The sequence below is a fragment of the Anas acuta genome, chromosome 3 (genome assembly GCF_963932015.1).
Source record: "Anas acuta chromosome 3, bAnaAcu1.1, whole genome shotgun sequence".
Taxonomy (NCBI): Eukaryota; Metazoa; Chordata; class Aves; order Anseriformes; family Anatidae; genus Anas; species Anas acuta.
Window position 1 is genome coordinate 44,164,372 of NC_088981.1, and position 20,039 is coordinate 44,184,410.

Here is a 20,039-nt window from a genome sequence, read left to right on the forward strand (position 1 = left end):
ATTTATTTCTTCCATTCTGTGAAATAAAAATGCTAATAAAAATATCAGAGTTCTCCAATTCATATCAAGCTCTATGTAGGGACTGGTAGATGTTCTGTTCAGTTTGTTTATCACTGTCATTTATTCCACTTTAAACCCTGACTAGCCAAACAGTTCACAGTGAGAATTTTACAGTTTTCAATCAAAGCAAGGAATTAGGGTCAGATTTTGATCTATAGTATTATATATTAAATAAAATAATAAAGCTTCTTTATAGCAACTACCAAACATACCAATAAACTACAATTTACCAAGTCAATTACAAGCTATTTTCAAGCAGATACCTATACAATCATCTGGATGATATCAGCTAATGTTAGAAGAACTATTAGCACTGTATTCATCTGCTTGTTTTTCTAATTCTTAAAAAAGTGACAATTAACATAGTAAAAAATCCTGGTAGCAAAACCACTAATTTCTTAAATTTGAATAGTACAGCTAACTTGAATGATGCTAAATAAAATTTTATTTCTCTAAAGTATCTCACAACAACTAATGACAAGCAGCAAAAATAGCATGCAGTTTACAGAATTCAATTAGATTTAAATCAGTTCAATTCAATACATGAGAAAACTCTTCACTGAGCTGACTTCAATCTATGCACAAGTAGAACACGTTTAAGACATCTTCATAGGAAGGTGAGTTGAGAGGTGTAAGAGAATGTGTGTGTGTGCATGTGCAGGTTAGTATAAATACAGATTTAAATACAGGGCCATGTAATCTATTGTATAAAAGCTTTTAATCTGTGCAAATCAGAATCACACTATTGCTGAGTGGTGAAATTACAAGCACATATCACCCCAATGAAATGCCAGTAGAAACTTCATAGCCCAGTGCACATTCACAAATGCTGTGCAAGCCACATGGTGTTTTTTTGTTTGTTTGTGGTGTTTTGTTTTTTTTTTGGTTTGTTTTTTTTTTTGTTTTTTTTTTGGTGGTGGTATTTGTTTGTTTATTTGTTTGTTTGTTTTGGGGGGGAATCCATAAGTCTTTTTTATAATTATTTTAGAGAGTTTAAAACATTTTATAAGAACTATTTTTATATCCTTCCAGCTCTTTCCTCTTTCTCTGATACTGTGAATTTGCCTACACAGATCTCAGTGCAAGAAAAAAAAAAAAAAAAACACTAATAAAATACTTCTCTAAATGACTTAAAATTGACTTTCTGCATTCAAAGTCTAATGGATCAAATAACAGATACTCTGAAAAATTTTCAACAGTGGAAATATATGCTGTATATCTTAATGGAGAGACAGGAATCTTCTCTTTTCAGTGATTCAGAGATCTTGTTTCATGACTATTTAAAAGTAACCTCTCTGAATTTAAATTGTGAGAATGGAATCTCCAGCATACATGGAATGGTAACTCTTTTTAGTCACTGGTGATTTTTTAAATGCACAAACGTAAGCAACTAATGGAGTTTACTTGTTTTTTATGATTTCCTGTTTGAAATGTTGAAAATTCATGGGAATAACAGCAAAAGGCAAGTGAGATCATAGAACTGAATCCCAAATGCAATTTATCACTTAAATACAAAATGCAGTATATTCTTTTCACCACCACTTATATAATACATATAATACAGCTAAATATACAAGTGAATGTGCCACTCAATAACTATGCCTAAATGCTGCTTTTTTCTTCAGTTAACATTTTTATTTATTTTTTTTCCCAAACTTCAGGTTTTATTTTCTTTGAACAAATCTGCCTAGCTCTAGTAAATATTTTCTATTGTTACTGTGGATGGCCATAAAACCTACAAACTCTTTGCTTATTGGTGTTTTTAACCATTGTAAAGTTCACAGTATAGAAGGTTCTATAGTGCTGAATAAATCATTCAAAAGTTTATGAGTATTCATTCTGATTTATAGATGAATTGGGTTTAATAATCTTTGTGTTGCATTTGTTTTGCTGTGTTCCAAAGCTGATTTCAAGTTGGATCACAAATCAGCAAATCTGAATTATGTACTCATTCAGATTCGTATGGGTGTATTCTGTTAATCTTGATTTAGGGAATAAGAATGGTACCAGGGACTGAAAAATCCTAACTTTCTATAGGTTCTGAGTGCCTGCATCTCATTTTGCAATCAGAGACTACATAGCATGTAGAATATCAAGGGTTATGGAACCAACCTAAACCTTCATCCTACAAACTCTTATGGCTAGGCTTAACTTTACAACCACATGTAAAGGTTCCTTTGATTTTAACGGGACTAATCACAACAAGAATGTGAGTAAGTTTTTTCAGGATCAGGGTTAGGCAGACCATGAATTGTATTTTAGGAATATTTACGGTGAATTGCTTGTGGATGACATACAGAGCAAGAATTTTTACCAGAAGAAATTTCTAGATAGCAAGCAAATTCAAAAACTTCACAAGCATAAAGGGCAAAATTCGTGAATAATTTATTTCCCAAAATTATTCATGGATTTCTGCCATATGCCAACATCAGGAATCTATGAACAGTAGCACTCCTGCTGAGCTATAGAGAAGCAAATTTCTGAATCTTGTGAAGCATTCTGAATCCTTTGAAAGAATTCCCAGATGTTTGTATGGAGTAATTTTGTTTCCTCCTCGAGGGCTCTCAGTTGTGGGAGCCTACAAGTTGTACGGAACACAAGCAATAACATTATATGTTATGAAACCAATGAGATAGTCTTGCATACATTCATCTTTATGAACGTCTACATCTCCTCACTGATTCCAAATAAATGCATTCTCTGCTGTCTAAATACCTGATGCAAAAAGGGCTCTGGTGAAAAGCCAGCTGGCTTAAGCTGAGTCAATGTGAAATAGAGGTGACGCATGTTGGCAGACTGAAGCACTTTGAGGAATTGGCAGGAACTTTCACTGCCTCTTCAATTGATGGCATCTGTCCACCCATTGTCCAAGTGGCTTTGCAATCAGATGGACTGTAAAATTTCCAGGGATCATTTTGTTGTTCTTTGTTTGTATAGTGCTCAGAACACTGGGATCTCTGCACAAGGCATTCCTATAAAATACTGTGGTACAAATAATTAACTATACTAAGCACATAGACTTCCCAAGCATTTTTCTGTTTCCAGGTTCTCCATATCAGTAGCGGCAGGTATGCCTTTTATCTGTGGCTGTGACAAGGCTTTAAGCACTTCCTTGCCAAGATACAACACATACAGTCAATTGTGCCTTTGTAACTACATGACTAGGAGGACATAACCTTTGAACCTCAGCTGCAAACCCTGCCTAAGCTTGATATTTTGCTTTCTAAAGTAAAGCCAACCTCAGTGACAACATTCAACACTTATTTTGTCCCTTACACTGCTAACCAGTTCCACTGTCAGGAAAGCTCAAAACATGTATTAGCATTCACAAATTCATTTCTAGTCTATGTCATAGGAATGAAGTGTGCTTTTTCTCAGTGTCCCATTCTGATACTTCAGGTAGTTTCAAAGATATATTTAGAAGTGACAGACTGTCAGCAACAAACTCTTTCTGGACAGGTGGGTTAGTGTCAAAGCAATCTTCCATTAGGACCTAGGTAGGTCCACGGATAATCTCCATCAGAGTGCATGCAACATACAGATTTGTCCTAAATAAATCTTGTAATCACTAGATATTTGATGTACTGTTTTATTCTATGTAGTATGTTGGACTTCCTCTCACAAACTGTCACTGGTCTTTCCATGCAAGCCATGCTAGTGTCTAGAAAACACAAACATTGAATATACTCTTTGTCAGAGACAGCCTTTTCCTCAAAAGCAAGTGAACAAAAAAGATTTACGCAGCAGGCTAAAATCTAAACAATTTCTTCAGAAAAAATATACATACTGATCTGAGATCAGAGTATCAAAAGTTTTGACTTCATCGTGTTCATTTTTCTTGTCAAGTGAGCTAAACTCACTGCTAAACACTTTCAGTCATTACTCAGAAGCCAAAACTGATGTCATTTCTGTATTATACATCTGCATTATAAATTACACAAAACATTAGGAATTGGGAAGTCTTGTACTGGCTTAATATTTCATAAGCCCTAACCTCATAACTCTGCCTGGATTTGAGCAAGTCATGGTTTGATACAAAACACAAAATTACTAGGGTGGTTCATTATCAGTACAGGATATTTGCAAAGTTTCTGGGAACTGAAAATCCCACCAAACTCACTGGGAACTAAGTATTTATTCTGTTTCAAAACTGGAACACTTCTCCAAGTAACTACATGCAAGGAATAAGTGCCCAAACTTTGCTATTCCTTCTTGAAAATATAGCTGTAGATATACATCTATTCAGAAATGAAAATACTTATATCTCCCTATCTGCAGATTAAGCATGAGAGCTGTTTCTGCTAGATAATCAAGGAGGACTTGTATCCAAAAATGAAAACAAGACAGTGCAAGACATCCATTTTACAGGGAACAGCCTTACAAATCAATGGCATGTTTTCATTCAGTATATACTCTATCAGATGGAAAAGGAGAAGGCCCATACCATGCCTCTTAAAGGAAATAATATCTTATTATGTGATTCCTACTCACTGTCACGATAAGGTTCAGGTGTCATTTTTCATTATGATTACAGCTCTGGCAGACTAAAAGATTTTCACCTTTTCTGTTCAGTCATATGAGGTTTTTTCCTGCCATCTGTCAGATTGCAAAATGATAACTGCAGGCATTCTGGTAGAAAACACTGAACTTATACTACATCAATCTTCCCATCTTTGTGTGTTGTTTTTTCTACTCCTCACCCAAGAATTGCAATCCAGTTGCCCCTAGTTATTATGAGATACCTCTCCCATGTCTTCACTGTACCAGAAATTATATCAAGATTTTGTTAATGCATTTCCTGAAGTTTAGTAGCTTTAGAAAGACAGAGTCAAAGTTTGTTTAATGAGAACAAGTATTTTAATCCCTTTCAGGTTCCAATGTGATCAAAGGCTCACTCTGGTTATGCTAGGATTTTATACAGAGCACAGACAATATCTCAGTATCTATAGTCATGTATTTAAAAGCAGCTGCTTTAAAAGGGTCTGATGTATTTTCATTGTAAATTACGGACTCCTTTTAAAAGGCAAGAACTATCTTGACTTGACTCAGATATATTTTCTGTGAGTCCTTTCTAAAAGAAACAAATCTGTTTAACATACACTGTTTACACTTTCAGATATTAAACTTAAATGGCTGCATCAAAATATTTTGTAAGAATGTATTTCCCTCTTTGTCTCTTTGATTTTAGATAAAGGAAAAAATAAAATAAAATAGTTAATGTAATGTTAAGTAGAAAGAAAGGGCTCACAGCCCTTGATTCCAGAGCATCTCTGTTACCCCAGGGAAGGCTAACCATCGTGTGCATTTAAGCACCCGATCACTGGTCAACAGAAGGCTCTTGAAGTACAGAGCATTTATCCATGCAGCTTGGGTGTTTGACAACAGGAAGCAGGTCTGAGCATATGAAGTGAAAGTGAAAGTTTAAGAAGAATGAAATTCAAGACTTCATCAGACTAAATTTGTTTCAGGAGGCCACTAGTCATTGCTCCTTCCCTTACCAGCCCACCATATCCACAGTGTAGGTAAAATTCTAAATACTTCTTAAATGAGAAAAAGGAATATCTGAAAAAAATAAATGTTTTTCAAACAGGTGCTCTTATAACCTACTAGTATTTTTTAAACTTATTTCTGTGCTAAAAGTACTTCCAGGTAGAACAGCACAAGAAAGAAATGTTGCAGCATGATTTAATCCTAGCTAAATACTATCAACCACAGTACAGACAAAGCCAAATTGTATCTGACTGGAGAAAAACACAACTGTTCATATTCATGAACTGCTCAGGTAAAGTGTGAATTACACTATTTAATTTGAACTATCAAAGTATATTCAACTACTGATGTTGCTCATACATGCTCTCTCTACAGTCAATGGAGATTGGCATTTCCAGAAAGACATCATACAACCATAAAAAGATACCAATGGGACATCAAGATATAATTCTATTATAAGATTGTATATATATATGAACTCACTGAATATTTTTATTTTAAAATCCCTAATTTTCTAATTATAAAAATGACCATTTGCTTGATGGGGAAGATTGAGTGCTGTGTGGGTTTCTTTCCCCCTCTTTGGTGTGATGACTACAAAGATAAGATAGATTTCCCTATTCTGTTTGCTAAGTGTGATTTGACTAGTAATGTATTCTGAGTTTCATCCAGGAGGGCTGTATACATCTGCTTGTTACAGGCTAATCTACTATGGCATTACCAAGTCTGTCCAAACTTTCACTGTCTTGCAAGATAGCATTTCCTTTTAGGTAGAAAATTCACTGTTCTGATTTTTGTTAATGGGTGGGCTCCTTCCTATAAACATTTCAGAGATATCCATGCAACTGTGTGAAGGTAGAGAACTGCTAAATATAAGCAGAGATTTATAGAGTGGTTAGAAATTTCTCAGGAAAAGACAAATAAAATATTAACCCTCTTTAAATTAGCTCTAACCATGATTTTTTTTTTCCAGATGTTTCAAATATACAGCTGTTGGGTGACAGCCCTCAGGGAAGCCAGTCAAACACAGGAGAACATTCTCTCTCTCTGGAGGGACCCCTGGAGGTGTCCTGCTCCAGGGACTTTCTCACCTTCCACTGAAAGCAGGACCCAGTGGCACAGAGCAGCACAGCAGGCTGCTGCACTTAACAACGGATTTGGCTGAAAACGGAGGATAGCAACAAGTGAGGTGAGAGACAGAATTTATATTCTTTGGCATAGCCTCCAGCATTTTTTTTAATGCTGAGAAGCAAATTAAGTCAGTGTTTATCAGCCCTAATATAGCCCTTTAAAATAAACATTAAATTATAGGTTAATATTAAATACAGCAATGAATGAAATGCTATTGCTGAGCCAGTAGCATCACCTTTAATTAGCCAGGTTTTCTCTTTTGCTAGCTGTGACACAGCTGTGTCTTTCACTGGTACTTTACTAGTAGCTCAAATGTTTCCACTGTAATTTTTTTGGACAAACTCACACATAACTGGAAGCTAAGGCTGTTCTTTAGTTATGTGTTTGAGCTTTTTTTTTTTTTTTTCTTCCAGATACTAGTATTTGTTTATTAATAATTTTTAGGTTGGGGGGAAGACATTCTTTCATTAAGAAATAAATACAAATTGAGGCAAGAATAAAGAAATGTGACTAACTGTTACCAGACCATTAGTAATTAAAGACAGGATGGGGAGATGGACAGAAGGGACTGTACAGGAAATAAATGTGATCTGCAGAGCCTTGAAAAATAACTCACAGGCCTTCTTTCCTCTGGAACAAAGCTGCCTACTGGGAGACTACAATATAATCATGTAGTCAGACAATAGGGTAATAATATTTAAGTTACTAAATCCAAAAGCCCAAGAAGACTGTTGTAGGTTAAAGAGACAGAATCCTCTGTGCTCTGCTGCTCTGAAGTTATTGCAGTGGTGTCAGCAAATACACGACTAATTACAGCAGAACTCCCTCTTCACAAGGAGATCTGACCAGTAGATACACACAGTCACTAAAAAGTCCTGCCTTAGCCCAATGTCCTCCCTAAGCTACCACTAGTCATTGCTAAATAATTCTTTGTGTTACAGCGTGGGCACCCTTACTCAGTCAGCACATGCAGTACCAGTCTGTGTTTTGTACCCCTCATCCCATCCATCAGATGCCCTGGTGTTGTATGAACCTCTACAGTCACTCAGATCTCTTCTTTGACAACCACATCTTTGCCTGGTGAGGATCCCCCACAGATGATGTCTCAAGCTTCCAGCACAGGATAACTGTAATGGACTTTGATATGTGGAAAGGGTCATTCACCGAGCTGTCACTGACCTAAATGAAGCCTCTGGTAGTGGAAAGATATCTGGCCACTCCAGATAGCTTAGGCTATCTTGAGATGCAGGAAGAAGTTGGGCTTCCTCCTACAGCCTCATACCTTAGAAAACATGGCAACTGCTTTGGAAGGGGAAATAAGCATTCCCCAGCATTATGGGAGCAAGGCTGGCCCTACAACACCCCTCAGCATCTCAAAGTTAAGCATCACCTCTCCCACCCTTGCCACAGGAGGAGCCAGGCTCTAGGCAGACCTTCATCCATGTGCTTACTCAGTTCTGCCATCACTGCTGTGGAGGTTTGTACCAGCTTTGCATTAACAATTCCTGATCACAGTTATAGCATTTAACTAAGCAGGTCTTAGTATAGAGCGTGTTGGGCAAGTATCTCTTAGTAAATAAAGCTGTAAAAGGCTCAGTATGATAGCTACAGACTCAGCCAAATCAGCCAGAAACTTCAAATATTTTTTTAACTCATGGACTTCAGACTAGGCAACCCAGAGCTTTAATATCCGATAACAGAAGGGGACATTTTAAATATTAGCTCATCCAGCCAAAAAGATGTTTACATCATAAAAATATAATCCATTTAAATCTCAGCTCAGTGGAGAAAGTTACATACCAATTGACCTAACAATTTGAAGCTCATGGGAAGGAAGGCATATAATCCATATTATAATCAGAAAAACTCAATTATTTAATCAATACTTTTAAAAACAAGCAAATTTTTAATAATTTAAGCATCTAAGAATGTGTGGTAAGATAAGACTATTTTCTACTCGGTACCAGCACTAGACTCCATAGAGGAAGCAAAGAACAATATGAAACTACAGTAAGCAAAATCAGGTAGACCAGCAGTGGGACCTCAATATTTTGGCCAGGAATCAGTCTGGTACTTTTCAAAATCTGAGGTGCTCAGGTCAGAGGCAGAGTAACTGTAACAGTATAGTGAAACATACCTCAAAAGGAAAAGCAATTCAAGCCTCTATCACTTTCTTTTTTTAAAAGGATGTCTTTGAAGTAAGTCACTTTATATGATAGCTGTTTGGCTGCGGGTCTTGCATCATCGTGGTTTGAGCATTTCTGATTAATTCTCTTTAACTTTGGAAAAAGACGCAGAGCCAACAACCAAAAGCAAACTGTAATTATCTACACACAATTCACCCATAATTTAAATCATGAGTTTTGCTCCACAAAGTATAAACTGTTCAGCGTCAGTGCTGAATATCCCATTGGAACAGTAAATAAAGCCATTACAATAGGGAGAAAATTGAGCAGTTAGAAAAACTGCCTTTCTCTTAACAAACACATGGATGTGAAATAAATGATATGAGTTAAATACCTCTCATGCATGATTTTTGGGAACAAATGTTTAAATGCCAAAATTAAACTAAGTTTATGAAGATCCATAGGACAAAACAATAGCTGTGAACTGAGTCAGTAGTAGACTGTGAAACCAGAAAAAAACAAAAAACTGTGAATTCAAACAAACAAACAAACTGTGAATTCAACAAAACTGTATTTACCAATGAGTTCTAAGGGATTTTTCTTGTTCATAAGTAAATTGACTGACTGTACAAGAGACATACATCAAGACATTTTAATTAAGTAAAATCTTAAAATTCATAGCACGTCTTAAACCACAGACCAGCAGAGTACAAACACAGTGATTGGCAGACCTTAGGCACTGGATGTAAAGCAGTTTTTTGGTTTGGTGTTGCAAGGAGGAAGGGCAGTGATCCATACTTTGTCCAATTCGAGAATTCAAAATCTGGCTCACAATGGGTAAGCAAAGATGACAATTTTGTTAATTTGGACACTTATTGTGCCACTGAATAAACCTCAAGTATTAAAAACAGAAACCTTTCAGATACTTCTTAGTGATATCAAAACCCCAAAATACTCATCTTTTTACAGAAATGCTGTAGGATCAAAAAAAATAATGTGAAACATCTGAAGCAAGGCTTTTTGGAGAGCTGCAAAATTACCAGGAAAGAAAAAATAAGAGTGAAATGCTAATCTTATTTCACCAGTAGAAATCTACTGGAACTTCAATGCAACTGATGCATTTTGCTGGATTCTAGTTGGGTTAATTGAGAACAGCATCTCAGGAAAAGAAAATATGTAGAAGTAAAGAATTTTTTTTTTTTTTAATAAAAAATGACATTTTCAGGACTTTTAGTATATGGACTTACTGAGTCTGCACATTCATCCAAGTCAGTAGATTGTAGTAGATTGTATTACAGTTGCAGTGTATATAGCACTGTCATTTCCAATCTACAGTTTGCCCTCCCAAATTATCCTTTTGTATAGAGAGGAAGTATCACAACTATAGGAACTTTAAAAAACATACTGCAGTAAAGAAAACAAGAAATTTAAACAAACCAAAATGAAAGATAAACAAAATTAATGGTCTGACATAAAGCCACAAAACCATAGAAACCCAGTTAAGACTGAAAATCCAGCTTGATATTGTGTCCCTCTCTCAAGCTAATGTGTCTTCCAGTCATTTGGGTTTCTTTATTTTTGGTTCACAAAAGATAATGGTATTTCAAATTAAAGAATGTTGTGGTGGCAAAATCACATTTCCCATAATACTTTTCAAATTTTTTCACTTATATTTCAAATGTCAGGTCTTGGTAACAAGAATAATTCCCAGGTTAACAATACACTATAACTATACAAAGGGTTATCCAAATTATAACTATATATCCTTATATAACTATATAAGGATTGTCCAAAGTTTCTCTGGCCCTCATACACAGTGGAGTTTAAAATTGATCTTTCTTACATTTGATGCATACTTTTCTAATAAGAAAAATATTTGCCCTTGAGGCAAATTAGCTGAATGGTCTGTCACGCTCCCTTTACACTATCATGTCTTACTCCCTTGCATACTTGCATAGACAAATCCCTTGCTTCCAGGTGCTTAAAACAGAGGCAAGACTAGCTTTATGAACACATAAGTTACCCACTGTTTAAGACAGTGGTCTCCAAAATGCTGTGTGCACTCCCCAGGGGCTTTGCAAAAGAGTCCATTGGGGTGCAGGGAAGAAAAACAAAAAAAAACAAAAAAAAAAAACAACAAAAAAAAAAATAGAAGTACCACTAATAAATATATTTTTAATTGAAATTTTGTTTATGTCATTTTAATCTCATCCTTCTCTAATTTCTATTTTTGTGTATGTTTTTGTGTATGTTTAATAATGTATTTAAATTTGGAGAACACTGATCTAAGGTCCCTCTAGGAGGGCTAGCAGGTATGAGAACTTTACTTCTTACAACCTAAGTGACCTCACAAGTCTCTCTGTGGTCAGGAGCTGCCTTCTGCAAAGACTGGTCATGGTCAGGAGCCATCATCTTTGTAGCCTACACCACCCTGAGACAGAGCAGAGTCATACCTTACTTATAAGTATGGGCTCCAAAACTAGAGATTTCCCTCCTGGGTACAGAAACATTCATATGCCTACATGTTGTCTGTGGCACTCAGTGAAGAAAACACTGAAATATGTTACCTAGAATACACTTTAAGTGATATGAGTTTAAATGCTTGACTTCAATTCCCTCTGCCTAATTGTGTTGTGTACCTTGCTAATTTGAGGCAGACCTTAGTTTGGAAGACCCAATCTACAGGGAAGTCATCTGCTCAACACAATTCAAGAATTTCAAAGTTTGATAGAATGACTAGATTAAGAAATGTGTTACTTTTATGTTGTACATATTATTAAGAATTTAGAAATAAATAGTAATATAAAATGTAACTCCCAACATATGGAATCCCCTAGTGTTCCCTAGGAGAGACCACCCCATGCACATGGGAAAGTCTTCTCACAGATAGTTTTACATGAAATTTGCATAAGAATTTTCCTTATTTTTTGGCAATATCCCACATCTTCTCTCCAACAAATACAATACATGTTACTAAATTAAGCAGAGAAATTAAATAAACACCAGATGACCTGAAGTACAATTTAAAATTATTTAGAATTTTTTGCTCAGAAAAATCCATCAGCTTCACTAAACTGATGTTTTCCTGAGACTATTCTCACCTATTAAAATTACAGAATATATATAACTCTTTCACCCAGGCAGTATAGATTCAGTTCTAAAAAGTGATATTTCTCCAGCTTGGCAGAATTTGACCTACTACTACTTATAAGTTCGTAAAAACACAGCAGCACCTACATCTTACTCCATCATCCTATAGACTTAGCTTTAACTAGCCTTCATAGTATATCCTTTTAAATGCTCTCAACCAGCTTCTGCAGAAAACTGATTTTCGGTTTAACACACCAGTCATTCAAAAGTCTGAAATAAAGCATTAAAGACTACAGATGAATATGTCAGCTCATCACATATCACAATATGTCAGGCTCATCACAGCTCATTCCATTTTACTGTATGTGGAGAACAAAAGGTCAAAATAGGAACATTTGAAAACACTGTGAGAAAAGTAAAAAAACTCGTCCAGTGTGCGACTTTCACTATACTCCTTTCTGAGTTCATTTTCATTATCTAAAAATAACTAGTTTCTAAACAGAACTAAAACCACAAGTAACGTCAGCTTTATCAGAAAGAATCAGAAAGATTCTTTGGCCTTAAAATAAATAAATAAATAAATAAAATAGGAAAAAAAAATAGAAGACTAAAAATCTTATGGGAAGAATTATTATTATTCAACTTCCAGCCCAATCTAACAGATACAGGTGGCTTGGATCATTCTTAAAAAAAACCATTAGATTAGCCTTCAATGTTAGATGTTTTATATTAAATTGCTCTCAGGATGTGAGGATATACTCACAACTCAGTTTAAATCAGGGGGAATTTTGCCATAAACTCCAATGGGCCATTACATTCTACAATTTTGCCTTAACAAGGTATCAGTGTTTGCAAAAAACTGCACTGTGTTTTATTTGCAAATTATTGCTAAAAATATTTGGCTTAACATGTAGTAGGTTCAAGTTTTCAGGTGGTATAAATTAGTGTAACTGCAGTACTATGCCAATTTAATCCACCTGAGGATGTATCATTGTATCTTATCCTATTTAAGATCATTCAGACTAATAAAGTAATTATTTCAAAATCTTTCTAGTTTTACACAGCAAGCAGTCACAGTGGTTTTACCCAGGGCTACTACATTTTTGTGGGTATAAGCTGCAAATCAAACAAACCCATCCTCTCAAAAATGTATTATTCCTTGAAAGTCAGCACACGGTTAACCTACATATTTTATTCAGTCCTGGCACCACTCAACATTAGGATGCTGTACTTAAATGTAGATGACACAAATGAAAACACGCCTTTGCAACACTGCTTAAAGTAAAGAAACTTTGAGCAACAGTGGTTCATTCCTATTAAAAAGTAGAATTGCCTCAGCCATTTGTATGATCTTACCTGTTACTTGTTAACAACTAGCTATATTTGTGCAATATCCTCTTTCCACATCCTCTTTTCAAAATAACTATCTAAGGTAAACTCAATTCATTTTTACTTAATGTAGTGTTTGCATTTTATGCTGATAAGAGAGAAATTTGTCAAGTGAGTGATGACATCTTGAGTATTTAATAGACTAGCTGAGAGAGGGAAAAGAGAAAACCTTAAGAGAGTGAAAGAACAATAAACACATCTAACACAGCTTCAACTGTGAAGCAAGCTCCTCCTTCCATTACTTCTATAGGTATGTACTTTTTGCTGCTGCAGTGTAGAAGGAGGTTTTTCTAGATAGCTCCTAACTATTTAGGAAATGTTAAGAAATTTTGGTATTTGCTTTTTTTTAAACTAATATAAAGCATTTGGAAGCCAAAGGTTATTTGAGGGTAAGTAAACTAAAACTAAAAACTAAAAAAAAAAAATTTGCAATAAAATCACTTTGGCAATAAAATCAGTATCATGGATAAAATTTATGATAGCTATTAGCTCACACTGCTGAAAAGGTTTGTTGGACTAAAGATCACATAGTACAAAATACCGGAAGTGAAAAGAGATAATCAAAAGACCATTGCCTAACTTAACAAAAATGAAATGATCAGGAACGAGCTTACAGCATGGAAAGTTCTTGTTAATTGCTTCCTCAGTAAAGCATCCTGACTCGGGATAAATCTTTATTACTGTACTGATTAAAAGCACTATCGGTTTGAATAAGAAGTAGGTGTTTCAAAACACCTACTCATCTTCACCTTCCCATCCTGCCTCTAAGTATCAAATACAATCAAATGCTTTTTCAGTATTTTTTTTAAAGGTAGATGTGACCAACAAGTCATGTCTTTTACAGAACTAAGTGCCAAACTTGTTTCTTGAGTTTTCACTCTGTTATACTCTCTTCTGAGTCTATGTTCTTTTCACACAGAAAAAGGCACACATTAAATCAAGTAATTATACTAGCCTATAACTATACAAGTGCTGTTTTGACAGAAATTGTTGGAGGTTACTAGAGTACATAGGAAGAACAGGCCTGATCTTATTTCCACAGAAATTAGTGGTCAGCTTTGCATTGGGTTTCATGGAGTTAGGACTGTAAAATATATTCCAAATTATCCCTGAAATACCTGCTAACTTCTCTGATGTTACAACAGCAGTAAGTAATTTCAGTAAGCAAGTACTGGCTGATGAAATGGTGAATAAAGATCATCAATCTGACTGTCAACAGAGGTGTATTTACTATTAGATTTCACACATCTGAGGATTTATGTGGCACACATGGCTCTTGCTGAACTCTGTGAAGAGCTAAACAGCACAACTGCATGTCAAGCATGTTCAGGCTCTTATTTGCAAATGAAAAGAAATTGAGACAGTTTGGAAAGATCTGTGAAATTCATACTCTCAAGTCAATTTTTAGGGTAAAGCAGCTTTTCATCTCTTCGTGTGTATATTCAGTATTTTAAGCAATAAGAGACAATGCAGAGCAAGTATCTCAGCCATGCCACTCTCCTTCCCATTGTCTCTCTCATAAACTGATCAAGAGCTACCTAAAACCTAACCAGAGTTTCTGCCCCATTACTAGTCCTTTAGAAGACTTGTCTCACTGCTCTAATCATTGGAAAACACTTTGCAATTTCCAAGTGACATACGTTCAGTGTAGTTTGTACCTATTGTTCTTGTGCAAAGTTGTCACTGAGGAAAACAGCTCTGTTTGTCTTCTTCATGGTCTCAGAGGAACAACAACACCTCTAGACCTTGCCTTGTTTATCTAAACAAAACAAAGGCTTTGTTCTAGATGAAATCCAGAAAATCCCACAGTTTTAGATAAAATCCAGAAAATAATACGTGTGTCTAAAATTGCATGAGTGCTTCCTTGTCTATCTTGACAGTCCAGTTCCTGTCTGTATGTCCAATCATACCTAGATAGCTATGTTTATGGGTCATGCTTGGCATTTTTTAATTGATAGCAATAGGATGGCTTATGGCTAATGCTATGAGTTACTTATTTCTGCATAGAATAAAACATATAACTATATACGGTATAATAATACATCTTTCACGTTTCTTACTTCTTTTCATATTATCCCTTGTAATTACATTTGTTTCATGACAGAAAACATTAACGTCTGCTTCATTCAAGACGAGTTTCAACACTAGTGGACATGATCAGTTCAAAATTATTGACTAGGCATTCCTTTGGGTGGCTAAACTAAAATATTTCTCATGACACATACAATCTGCTGAAATCATTTGCTTGTTTCTGATTCTTTACAATCGCTGACAGTGAGTCATAATTTTCTCATTACATACAACATCACTAAAACATACTAAACCTCATTGGCCTTAAAATACCAATTCAAAAAAGAATCAAATCTACTGACTTCTATATAGCTCAGCTACCCAGAAATAAGGTGTCTCACAGTCATAAAAAGTCAGAAAAAAAAAATCTCATCAATAAACAGTGTTCCTACAACAGAGAATAATAATAATTATTTTTCCTGAGGTAAATTAAGGGTTAGCTCTTCAAAAACTGTAAGTGGATACATATTTTATATAGATCTGAAGATAAAGGCCGATTTCTGAAGGATTTTGCTGACTTTTCTGGTATGAAAACAGTAAGAAATAATGTGAATAGCTGTGACTGCCTTTTAAACACTAAAAAAAAAAAAAAAAAAAAAGTTTCTTACTTTCTCTGACAATATCCTAAGACCATACCATTCCAAAGCCAAAACCTTCAGTCAGTGGCAATTCAATTTAGCAATATCTAAAAGATAAACTGTTTAGGTACAAGGTAAGGAATTGCTTTATAAGTTACTGCAGTGACAAAACAAAACACTGGAATGCATGAAATCAAATATATCTATTTCACTGACCTTGAAGCTGGCGTCCTTTGTACAAATCCTTCGTTTTGGTTGGGTTAGCTCTGGCACTGTTATCACACTTAGGTTGTTCATACCTAAAGAAAAAACAGGGAGAGAATAAAAACCAGCCATAGTTAACTTAGAACTAATTTATTTCCAATTTTGTAGTTCAAATTAAACTTTTTTCCTCCTTTTTTCAGGGAAGAAACTGATTTCTTATTCAGAAGAGGCAATGCAGATTTATCTGCCTGTTTTCCACTTCCCTCAAGGAAGCCAGAACATGTTTATTTTCCTATGGTTGATACCAAACTGAGTAATTATTATCTATTCCAAAGTCCATTTTACAGGGAGGAAAACTGAGGAAGAAGAAAACTGTGGGGGATTGCCATAAAATAATATATAATAAAAATATAATAATAGTAAAGATGAGTCTCCTCCCACCTGCAAGATCAAAGAGCTATAAGCAGCATAACAAATTTTGGCATCTGACTCACTATTCATTCTGTAAATGTAAAACACCACAAAAGCAACTTCACAGCAAGGCAGGTACTGTAGTTAGTTAATACTGCAGCACTAAGTGCATTTACCACTGTATCCTCTCCAAAGCAAATGTTAGTTTAAGAAGGGCTAACTGTGAACAGCTAACATTTCAAACAAGAGGAAAAAACTGATAGGGATTCTGTAAGGATGTGAATTGGGCTAAAATAGCTTGAAATTGGTTGTGGAAAAGACTGATTCTTCACCTGCTACATGAGTATGCTGGTTCCTCTCTTCTTCACATTATGTTTACTTAAAGCCAAATTGTTAGCCTGTAACAAGAAACCCTATATTTGCTGTTTCAAAAAATATTTAGTATCAACATCACTTGCAATTTCATTCTTGCAAGACTGAAGGCATAGGAGCATTTACTGCTGAGTTTTTCTGTTTCTTACTATCCCACTATTATTGCATGGTAGTTTTTCACTCAGTTTAACACAATTTGAGATGTTATTTTCTCATTCTCCTCAGTAGCTTGAAGGTGCAGAATTTAATATACAGCATTTTAGAGAAATTTCAGGCCTAAGTTAATATGACTTGTGTCCATATATATGCATGTGCACATACATACCTATTAATTCAATCTAGGTTCTTTCATACCTTACGTAACTGGTCATCTTTCTTTGAAATGCTCCCATTCTAGACTCCGCAAAATCGTATTTACTGAGAGGCATACTAAAATGTCTAATCAAAATATACTAATGTGAATTTTTTTTGAACAATATATTGTTTTTTAAAGTGTTAGACTGTGGTTATGTCTTGGGGTTAGACCAGACTGCCCCTAAAAACAACACGGAAGTGTTCAGATTTTAATTACCAGTCAGGATGAAAACTTATCTTTTTTTTTTTCCTTTGAGTGCTTAATTTTTTTCCCACTTGATGAAACTGCCCACTGCTCCATCTAATTTTGGCTGCTGCAAGAAGGTATGGTGTTGTTTCACAAACATGAGAGAGCCACAGACACTTTCCTTTCCATAGAGAATGGTGGAAATAGAAGCTGCTTTGATAGCATGGTTGGGATTTAGATACCTGATGGATGACCACTTCAATCAGACAAGAAAAGAGTGAAAGGGAAATCTCTGAGCAATACTCACTAATGCAGTATCTGGCAACCAGCCTGGTCCCTGATTAATCTGATACCTAACTCTGCATTTCCCTTGTCCTCTTCCGTTGTTACTGCTCCATGCCTACACTTTATTTCATCTCTCCTCTTCTACTCTTTCAGCTTCTATTTTTTTAGATACAGATGTAACTCACCATATATAAAATAAATCTATTAAATCACAATACCTGCTAAAGTGCAGTAACGTAAAAAGTATGCTTTTAGTTCTTTGAAGCAACTGAAGAAAGACAAAGTGAATCATCAGAAATTTGCCATGCAGACACAGCCACACTAAGAACTGATAAGAAAAACACACTTGACTCATTTTTCATTGGGAAAGAGTGGGAAAGAGATTGTGTATCAGAACGGAGCACTGTCAGGTAAAAATAATGTAGTCAAGACATACGAAGTTCCTCTTTAGAATTTTAAAAGGCAAAAACTCCCAAGCACCAACTCCACAGTGTGGGCAACCTCATAAAGTAGCTGATTTGCTGCTTTTTTTTTTTTTTTTTTTTTTTGAGTCTAGAGAATCTTGTGCAAGTGGATTGACAATTATTTTGCCTATGATCCTAGTTGCTCAAAAGTCACAGGCAAGAACAGAGACTCAGGGCCCTGTTGAGGCTAAGGGTCATGGTCTTATGTCCAGAAAGTATTCGGAGCAAGCTGGTAGAGATCCTACTAGTAAGATTTTCAGGAAAACAGTTGTTTGTATCCTGCATGTATTCCTTTTAGTCAAATGGATATTTCCTCTAGACATTCATAAAATCCAGCTTTATACCATATCATCACATATTTCTTTTATGTTTTGCTGTTTTACACATCCTATAATGGTTCTTCATTCACATATCTTTATTTTAACTCTAGAAGTATTATTTTTCTCTGGAATATCTTCACTGACAAGTGATTTATCTTTGCCTCAGATCACAGGGCATTAGAAGGTCAATGAATATTAATAACTTCCCTTCATTTTGTGGGTCTAATTTAACAGGACTACTTATTATTGTGGTATTCATAGCCTGATTATATGACAAATTTCATCCTCATGAATGTCTTCAAAACAAACAACATGCAAAATGCTAAGCTGTTCTGGCAAGAGTTTCCATGATATGTGCATTCTTTCATTGTTGTCCCCTAGTGATTCAATCCAGATTTGCAGAACAAAGATTCCAAGATGCAATGCATCCATCTTTCTACCATGAGTACTATCAGATCCTGCAGTAGAGTTTTAATAGCTACTCATCTAATTTATTTTTTGCAATGGGAAGCTGAAAGATAGCATACACCACTTTGCCCCTGAGACGTTAAACTAGGAAAGACCCACATGTTCATCTTTTCTATTTTATCTGAATTAAAGAAAAGATAACTGCTTCTTTTTCATCATATTCTGATCTCTATTTCCCCTTGTTAGGGGAGAAAGTTTAATTTTATCAATACGGATATACTGAAAGGAACTTTTAACTAAAAAATAATTCATGGGATTCCAGCCCACATAAATCTTGCCTAGAAATGAGATCTAGACACTCCTCTTAAACTCCAGACAGGAATCCCACCTGCTTTTTTCACTAGGACTGTAGATGACAAAATTTACCATGCATTCTTTTAGTATAAAACTCATAAAATTAAGCACTCTAGTTACCCATGTAATTCAGCACTTCTACTCAGAACTTCATAAACTCTCCATTGAGTTCCCCATAAATCTGGCAAAGCTGAACATACTAAAAATTATCAAGGCCAAATCATCTGATATTTTCAGTATAAGCCATGAGGCAAAAAAGAATTGTGTCTAAATCATGAGATTGAATCCAACTTGCCAGTGTTCTAACTTTGAAGATAGACAGCACAGTGAAAGAATCTCTGCCACCTCTTCTCCCTCATCTGAGTTACTATGTAGTTCCAGAATCATAGAATATCCAAGTTGGAAGGGACCCACAGGGATCATCAAGTATGCATCCAGCAAGCCAAGTGAAGTGACCTTTCCCCTCCACTCACCATTGGTGAACCACATCTGGAGTGCTGGATCCAGATCTGGGACATCCAGACAAGAGAGACAGACATACTGGCACGAGTCCAGGAAAGGACAATGAAAATGATTGAGACTGGAGCATTTTACACAAGAAGGAGAGTGGAGAGTCTGAGTGAGCCTGTTCAGAGACTGTTCAATCTGGAGAAGAGAAGGCTCCGGGAAGTTATACCAATGTGTATCAATATTTGATGTGGGGAAAAGAATCATAGAATCATAGAATCATAGAATATCCTGAGTTG

At 35.5% G+C, this 20,039-nt stretch overlaps 1 protein-coding gene across 9 annotated transcripts in view; it reads right to left on the minus strand.

Moving 5' to 3' along the window:
- Positions 1–20,039, minus strand: part of SMOC2 (SPARC related modular calcium binding 2) — a 146,971-nt gene that overhangs the window by 22,730 nt on the left and 104,202 nt on the right. For all 9 annotated transcript variants that reach the window (XM_068676870.1, XM_068676869.1, XM_068676866.1 and 6 more), the window contains exon 9: positions 16,151–16,233. In XM_068676870.1, coding sequence (XP_068532971.1) covers positions 16,151–16,233 — 83 coding nt within the window. The remainder of the gene's footprint in view (positions 1–16,150; positions 16,234–20,039) is intronic.